The 8,374-nt window shown below is 35.2% G+C and overlaps 2 protein-coding genes across 6 annotated transcripts; both read left to right on the top strand.

Annotated features, from left to right (window-relative positions):
- Nucleotides 1-145: 145 nt before the first annotated feature.
- Nucleotides 146-4,419, top strand: LOC132031537 (germin-like protein subfamily 1 member 17). Of its 4 annotated transcripts, XM_059421647.1 has the most exons (3): nucleotides 1,025-1,176; nucleotides 3,358-3,394; nucleotides 3,522-4,419. In XM_059421647.1, the coding sequence occupies exons 1-3, from the start codon at nucleotides 1,165-1,167 to the stop codon at nucleotides 4,070-4,072; spliced, it is 600 nt and encodes a 199-aa protein (XP_059277630.1). In that variant the 5' UTR covers nucleotides 1,025-1,164; the 3' UTR covers nucleotides 4,073-4,419. The 4 variants fall into 4 exon arrangements, with proteins under 4 accessions (XP_059277531.1, XP_059277561.1, XP_059277630.1 ...); XM_059421548.1 differs by lacking the exon at nucleotides 3,358-3,394 and having other exon boundaries at nucleotides 146-1,198; nucleotides 3,522-3,661; XM_059421578.1 differs by lacking the exon at nucleotides 3,358-3,394 and having other exon boundaries at nucleotides 146-1,176; nucleotides 3,522-3,659.
- A 1,317-nt stretch (nucleotides 4,420-5,736) lies between these two features.
- Nucleotides 5,737-7,649, top strand: LOC132031968 (germin-like protein subfamily 1 member 17). 2 transcript variants are annotated; one of them, XM_059421870.1, is made up of 3 exons: nucleotides 5,737-5,963; nucleotides 6,810-7,016; nucleotides 7,104-7,649. In XM_059421870.1, the coding sequence occupies exons 1-3, from the start codon at nucleotides 5,858-5,860 to the stop codon at nucleotides 7,379-7,381; spliced, it is 591 nt and encodes a 196-aa protein (XP_059277853.1). In that variant the 5' UTR covers nucleotides 5,737-5,857; the 3' UTR covers nucleotides 7,382-7,649. The 2 variants fall into 2 exon arrangements, with proteins under 2 accessions (XP_059277853.1, XP_059277815.1); XM_059421832.1 differs by having other exon boundaries at nucleotides 5,742-5,963; nucleotides 6,810-7,649.
- Nucleotides 7,650-8,374: the final 725 nt, after the last annotated feature.

The raw sequence follows: 8,374 nt of genomic DNA, 5'->3' as shown, positions 1-8,374 counted from the left end.
AACCCTTAAAACCAGGACAAATAATCCTCAAAGATACACCTCTACTTCTTTACCCTGCCACCCCTTTAACAAAAAACAATGCTTTTTGCTCAAATTGCTATAAATTAATCCTCCAATCTCCAATCCCATGCCCAAGATGCAACTTTTCACTCTTTTGTACCTCTAATTGTCAATCTTTAGCTTTATCCTCTTCACATACTCCTTGGGTTTGCCAATCTTTAACTCGTTTTCGCGATAACTTATACAACAACAACAACAACAACATATCCAGTGTAATTCCACAAGTAGGGTCTGGGGAGGTTAGAATGTACCCAGACCTTACCCCTACTTTGTCTGTAGACCAACAAATTCAATTTTTTTTCCTTATCTCAGCTTATAACTTGTCAGTCATTAATCCTTCTTCTTTTCGTGTCTTGTTATCCCTTCAAGGCGATCCATCGTTTATGTCGGAAAATGATGTTGTTTTGCTTCACTCTGTTGTTAGTACGATTTGCCCGTCTACGAATCTTGGTGAATTTGGGTTTTCTAAAGAGCTTACTGCAGCTCTTTTGGCTAAGGATAAAGTAAATGCATTTGGGTTGATGGAACCTTATGATAAGGATAGAGAAAGGGGTGTTAGAGCTTATGGGATTTATCCTGTGGCGTCGTTTTTCAATCATGATTGTCTACCAAATGCGTGTAGGTTTGAGTATGTTGATATTGATGTTAGTAATGGGAGTAATAATACTGATATGATTGTTAGGGTGATTCATGATGTTCCTGAGGGAAGAGAGATTTGTTTGAGTTATTTTCCTGTTAATTTTAAGTATTCGGAGAGGCAGCAAAGGTTGAAGGAGGATTATGGTTTTACTTGCAATTGTGATCGGTGTGTTGTCGAGGCTAATTGGTCTGATCAAGAGGATGATGATGCTATGGATAATGAGGGCGAAGAAATTGAAGAGGATGAGGATGAAGCGATGGAGGAAGATGTGGATGTGGATGATGAAGTGATTGGAAATGGCGAGGTGGAGGAGAGGGATCAAGATTTCCCTCACGCGTATTTCTTCATTAGATACATGTGTAATCAAGAGAATTGCGGGGGTACATTGGCTCCATTGCCTCCTTCTGATGCATCTACATCCACGGTTATGGAATGCAATGTTTGTGGTCATCTGAGCAAATCTGATGAGCTTTAAGGTTCGCGTTCGGGACCATTGAAGTATGTCACATTTCCATATTAGATAGCTATGTCACATTTCCATATTAGATAGCTCGTTTTATATCAGTTTGAGCCCTCGTGTTATGTTTGACGTGCTTAGATTGTATGAGCTTAGTTTCTAGCTAGAACTTCTTGTCCCTCTGTATTTGGTAGCTTATCTTGGTTTTGCTTTTTGTTAGCTGTGAGCATGTGCCAAAATTTTGACTTATGAACTCCACAATTTTCATGTATACGCTTTGTGAGTGACATGTTGAGCAGTTTAACAATCAATCTATCAAACAACCTTGTCTCTGTTGAGGTTGGCTTTGAATACTCTATATGTTGTTATGAGCATCAATTATTGGAGTGTTAATTTTGTGAAAGAATTTATTATACAAATTGGATTATGGTATCTAAGACTTTGATGAAAAGTTTTATCATCATTCAGTCATCATCAATAAACATGAATTTGCTCGTACTTTTTGAGATGAATTCGCTTTATATAACTTTTATTGAGATATATAAAGGGGTCAATTTGATACTCGACTATATGTGTTGACCATTATTCTACCATTTAACCCCTTAATTATTTCATCATTTTTGTTGACCTATTGTAGCCCAATATTGATTTTCCCTTAGGAAGAGAGACAAATCCAAGTAGCAAATCATTCTTGTGCTACGACATCTTTAGACATAGAGATACCTGCAGTTTGTGATGTGTCCTCTGCAAATTAAAAAAAGATGAATTTTGATTCTTAGTGTCTCCGGTATTTCAGGATTAGCGGTAATAGTATTGATGTGGTATCTTATAAATTAGGATTTTGATGGTTTTAGTAATATGATTGGAAAAATTGAAGTCCAAGTACTGGAGAGTCCGAAGGGTTAAAGATGATTAATGACATGTTGTTTGATAATTCAGTAATATTGCTACCTTGAATGTCAGGCTAGCTTTTTGTGAAGTTTCACTTTTTGATTCATACTAAGATGAGAACATTCATTTGTAGAAGTAACAATCTATTAGCAAACAAATTTTGGACTACATGCTTAAGTTAATAATTCATTCTTGAACTTTTCTCTGTTTCTCAATTCAAATTCCAAAGTTTTCTGTGAAATGAATCTTTTGACTAACTTGAGTCTAAGAGGTTTAAGTTAAAGGGGTCTGATCTCATCAATGACATGGTTTATCTAAAACCAGACTCAATCAACTCTATCACACTTTAGTAGATTCTAAATGTGTAAATGTCGTAGCAGGAGGAAGGTCAGTCAAACTATCTATGGGTACATAAACTGCTTGAATATAGGTTATGGGGACCCTTCTTTGTTAGAAATAATTCTTTCCTATAAATAATCCATTTCGGTACTAAGGGTCGGCGATAAGCCAATAATCCACAACAGGTGCTCACATCAGATAGGTACACAATTTTTTCGATATTTTCGTGGGGTTGCTAACTCAATAGTAGTTGTTTGTTGAGGATGTTACATCTGAACAACCCAGGTCAGTTATAATTACATTGCTGAAAAGAATGGGGGTTACTTCTAATTCTGTACAACCAAGAAATAAATAAACTGTCTCAATCATTACTTCTTAGTTTTTAAAATTATATTCCTCAGCTTATACATGACACCTTATCATTTTTCAAATCAGGCAGGTTTCTCTTTAGTATTATTTAAAAAGCTAGTCAATGGGTTCCCAGAAGTCCATCGCTATTAACTTATTAAAACCATTTAGATAATTAGGAAGTTGATTGAAATATTATCTTCCACTGACTATTTGATGGTTTGTTAAGGCATTCTATCAATACCCATTTTCTTGATTATTTAAGCCATGTGCTGAGAATTGTGAAGTTGACTACTGATTATACTAATGATTACTTCTTGGAATTGAACGTGCATTAAAAAAATGAGAAATACCTACTTTTGGGTAGACGGAAAACAAGTATTAAATTATGAATAAAATCTGGAAACAAAGATAAGGGAAATGGCTAAATCAGAATAGAGTATAAGTAGTCACACTTTCTTGTTTGAAAAATATCGTAACAAGCCCAAAGCAAACAAACTTGTTTCCAGCTAAGAAACCAAACTTTGCTATTACAATGAGGATTTGCTGGTTCATAACAACTTTAGCCATTACTGCTTTCTTTTCTTCTCCTGCTTATGCTTATGATCTCAACCCTCTACAGGACATATGTGTTGCAGTTAACGACTCTAAGGCTTCTGGTAAATTCCCTCTATAGTATTTGCTTGGAAATGAGGCGTAGTTTTTGTATGTTGTATAATTTCTGTCATCTGTTTGCTCTTAATATCTGAATAATATGCTTAGCTTCACTGTATTTAACTTGTGCAGTTTTTGTGAATGGGAAGTTTTGCAAAGACCCAAAGCTTGCAAAAGCGGATGATTTCTTTGCTTCAGGTCTTAACGTTAGTGGAAATTCAGTGCCTCAGTTAGGTTTTGCTGTAAAGGTTGTGGATGTGAACAACATGCCTGGACTCAACAGTCTTGGTATGTCTATAGTTCGCGCTGACTTGGAACCACAGGGTCTCAGTCCACTTCACACGCACCCTCGAGCTACTGAGCTCATAACTATCTTGGAGGGTACTATTTATGCTGGATTTCTTGCTCCTGATGCAGCAAACATTTTTAAGAGTCGTCTCTTCTCCAAAATCTTGAATCCTGGAGATGTGTTTGCGATCCCACAAGGTCTTATTCACTTCCAGTATAACGTGGGACACAAAAAAGCTACTCTGCTTGCTTCTTTCAACAGTCAAAATGCTGGAGTCGTCATTATTCCTAACTCAATCTTTGCTTCAGATCCACCTATTCTGGACGACGTTCTTGCCAAAGGGTTCCAACTTGATAAGAAAGTGATTGAAGAACTTCGGAAGAAATTCTCCTAGGCTATATATGTCATCAAAAATATGATTCGTGCTGCTCACCAGCGTCTTCTGAAAAGCGATGGAATAATACTTTTCTCTAATTACGGTTTGTTGGACTTTGGAGTGAACTTATTCATTCATTCATGGAAGCTGACATTTTCCCTAATTCTCTTTCTGTCATGCTGTTAATTATTTGAAAAGCGAAATTAAATCAGTGAACTTAGGCGACATGTTATATATATAGATACCCATAATGTCCACTTGGTGCGTTCAGTTCTTTTGTCTTCAGATGAAAGTAACATGTAGTTTCTCTTCTTGTAAGGTTAATAACTTAATATCGAAAATAAATTGTGAAAGGGTTCAATGAATTTCTTACTCTATAACTCCTAAATCAAGTGACAATCATCTATGTAACTATAATCTTTCTTTGCAATATAATGAGTATGCACTATGTCAAATGTTGTCCTTGCACCTTGTGTAATCTGAGAGTGGAATTGACAAGCTTAATAACTATATAGGATAATTTCTGAAATAAATCAACTACTTAAATCAAGTGATGCGATTTTTTTAATTCTTTTTTTAATCATCCACCTAGAGCCAAATTGGTAGCCCTCTTTATAATTTTTCGAGTCAGGGTACATTAATGAATTTAAATAGAATTTACTGAACCTGAATTTTATCAGGAAGAGACCAATTCAAAGTTGAAATTACTATTCCTTCCATTGAGTTTGTCTCCTCACTGTCCTTTTTCTTTCATTTTTCTAACTATAAACTCAACCTTGTCATGTAGCCTCCTGTATATTTCACAGATGACTCTTCTTTTGATCAACAACCAAACCATTTTCTCAACTTCCCCCACCCCCCCCCCCCCCCCCACCCCCGAGGCGGATATGGAGCATGTAATCAATGGTTTCACTTGTATCCAGTATTTTCGATAAGAAATATAGATATATAGTGAGAAATTACTAAAATTTAAAAGAATATATTACCTTTCGAACCCATAATTCAAAAGTACAAGGAGTTCAATAATAATAACCTCACGGATGAACCCACCAAGTCGAAACACTAGATCTGCTTCTGCCTCCCCCTCCCCCGCCCCCAAAAAAAGGAAAAGAAAAAGAAGAGAGAAGAGTTCCTAGCAACCATATTATGTGTTGAAGCAGCGCATGATGACTAAGGCAGATTTATCGAAGGAGCTATGGGTTCATTCGATCCCAATAATGTTAGTTTAAATCCTGTATATGTGTTAAAAGTACTAAATAATTGTAATTATAGATTTTTGAACATAGTAAATTAGACGAGATATGATAGAATTCTGAATTCGAACCCCATAAAATTTAAATCCTAAATCTGCTTTTGCATGAAAATAATTGCATAAAAACACAGAAATTGCACCAAACTGCAACTTGGAGCTGCCTCTTTAATTTCATCCAGTGAAAGATCATCAATGACCTTTTAGGTGAAACATAAAAGAGTTTCATTACCAAATAAATTCTTCAAAATATGTCACCTTTACAAACTTAAAACATTTTAAAAAGGAAAAAAAATAGTTAGGAGCAACTAACTCATGTCTTCTCAAACAAACTTCATTTTGCAATATTTCAAACCAAAAAACGACTTCATTCTCAGACTCAAATTCGAAACCTCTTATTAAGGATGAAGGGGTACTTATCACACCCACTACGACATGGTAACAAGATCCAACTATAAATAGTTAAACATCTCTAGTTGTTTGAAAGCAATACAAAAAAGCCCAAAGAAAAAAACAATATTGTTTATAAGAAAGCTATAGATCTAGTTTTCGCAATGGAACAAACTAGTGCCATATCAATGACCATGCACTTGTTAATCAGCATTATTTTCCTTTCTTCCTTTGCTTGTGCCTATCATCTTAAAAACCCTAAAGCTGCTGGTAATTCATCCTTTTCTTGATTTCTGTTGTTTTCATGATATTATTTCTGTCACTGTTCTTTTTATTAATCCGTATTTTCAAAATTTAAAAACAATTTAGCTTGAATTTATCCATTACCTTTAATGACTAGTTTTATAGTCAAACAAATGTTATAATTTTTTTAAGATCACAAGTTTAAAAATTTTATGAAGGGTGTTTGGCTAGGCATGTAATTTGGTCAAATTAGCTTATTAGCACCTTTTGACTTATCTATACATTTGGTCAAGGATAAGTTGGTCAGCTGTTGTTTTTTAGCTTATAAGCACTTCTATTTTGACCAAATTTTTTACTATGTTTCTTAAATATTATTAATGATCAAAAACACATTTAAACTATCACTTTTTCGCTAGTTTCACTTTTTTGCAACTATTAGTTTTTCCCTTTTTCCCTTTAGGTAGAAAAAGGGGGACAACTGATAGGTAAGGTGTGTTTTAATACATAGATGATGATAGTTCAGGTAGAAAAAAAGGAACATGTGATAGTTGAGGTGTGAAATTCACGAAAAAGAGATAGTTTAGCTATGTTTCAGATCATTATCTCTTACTAATTCTCAAAATAACTTTTCGAAATAGAAACCCCAACTTTGTCTCACAAAATTAAGGGTATTTTAGTCATTTACCAAAAAAATACTATCAACACCTTTTAACCAAATACATCAACTGCTCATGGTTTATGCACTTTTATCCAAACATGTATCTATAAAATTAATTCCAGCACTTAAAAGTGTATATCATCACTCATAATTATCAACTGTTTTACAACCAGCTAACCCAAACGTCTTGATTTTATCTCCACCTGTGAGTGCAGTTCAAGAGGAAGACTCACCTGTAGGTGCAGGTCACAAGGCAGGCTCAAAGCTTGCAAATGCGGATGATTTCTTTGCTTCAGGTCTTCATGCAAGTCATACGCCAGTGCCTAACTATGATGTTTTTCATAGTGTAGTTGATGCAAACAAAATTCCAGCACTCAAAGACATTGCCATGTCCATGGTTCGTGTTGATTTAGAGCCATCAGGTCGCACACCAATTAATTTACATCCTCAATCTTCTAAGCTTATACTTGTCTTAGAGGGTACTATTTTTGTTGGTTTTCTTGTTCCAGATCCGATCGATCGGATCAAGAGTCAGCTCGTTTCCAAAATCTTGAATCCTGGCGATGTGTTTGTGGTTCCACAAGGGCTTATTCACTTTCTGTATAATGTGGGAGACAATGCTGGGGCAACAATATTCGAGTTTCTCAACAACCTGAATTATTACATACCTACCATAATTCCTAATCCAATCTTCGCTTCTGATCCCCCGATTGATGATGATTTCCTTGCCAAGAGTTTTCGATTGGATAAGAGCGTGATTGAAGACCTTCGAAAGAAATTTCCCTAGGACATGTGACGATTATCCTTTATGATAACACCGGACTTTATATGATCCTGTTCTATGATCAAAATTTCACCAGGCAGGATACAAGTTACTGTGTGGTGAAAGTTGTGTGCAATAATTTTACTAGTTCTGTTTGGACTGTTAAAATAAAGATGCAGTCATGACTATATGTTTTATTAGTAGATCTTCTTTTCTTCCATGTAAGGTGTTTCACAACAGAATAAATTTTGAAAAAGTTTCTATGTTTCTGTAATTCGCAGATTTTCGCAAAATGTGACATAAACATGTAGTAGTAACAAAAGTCCAGTGGTATTTAGTGTTGAATTGTATGATTATCTTATCTGAAATTTCTTGCATTCCTAAACCAGAGATTAGGCACATCTCATGTTCCACACAATAAGACAATCCTTGTAGAATAGCTCTAGCTTCTGCCACCACATTAGTGGTCTTCCCTATCTGCTTACATTCAGCATATTTCAGATCACCATGTCAATCTCTCACACAAAACCCGTAGGAAATTATTATTTATCCTATTGGTGTGCAGAACAACACAAGCAAACAATCTACACAGTCCACGCACGTTACACGTCACCTCTGAAGAAATACATCATTAAAACACAAGTTCATTATTGCAGTGCAAATTTTATCGGGAATTTTATTTATTCCAATTGCAAATAAATTGGCATCTAAAGATAGCAGTATCTTTTATTTTCTCTCATGTAATGACTGCAGTTTTCCACCATAAAGTAATTATGGTTGGTGTTTCACTAGTCCATATTAGAATAAGCCCGCTAGTGGTGCATTACAAATGCCCTGTTATTGATGGAAACAATGATGTTAAAAATGATACTAATAATTGACCAGATCCAGGAGCGGCTCAAGGGCTTTAGTGGCCTAAAGCCAAAACTTATTTGGGGGCCTTAAATTTAAAAAAATATAAAACCTTTTTCTTTTTTTTTGCGCGGAGTGCCCTTCTTTTCGGCTGGTCTTTATATT

Source organism: Lycium ferocissimum, chromosome 1 (assembly GCF_029784015.1).
Source record: "Lycium ferocissimum isolate CSIRO_LF1 chromosome 1, AGI_CSIRO_Lferr_CH_V1, whole genome shotgun sequence".
NCBI lineage: Eukaryota > Viridiplantae > Streptophyta > Magnoliopsida > Solanales > Solanaceae > Lycium > Lycium ferocissimum.
The sequence above is the reverse complement of the archived record's forward strand: the minus strand, read 5'-3'. Positions and strand labels throughout refer to the sequence as shown.

What these genes read in the sequence shown, in the direction of transcription:
- LOC132031537 (XM_059421548.1), top strand. Translation starts at nt 306, where the DNA reads ATGTACCCAGACCTTACCCCTACTTTGTCTGTAGACCAACAAATTCAA.
- LOC132031968 (XM_059421832.1), top strand. Translation starts at nt 5,858, where the DNA reads ATGGAACAAACTAGTGCCATATCAATGACCATGCACTTGTTAATCAGC. An exon ending in TAAAAACCCTAAAGCTGCTG is followed by an intron (nt 5,964 to 6,809) that starts GTAATTCATCCT and finishes CTGTGAGTGCAG; the next exon opens with TTCAAGAGGAAGACTCACCT.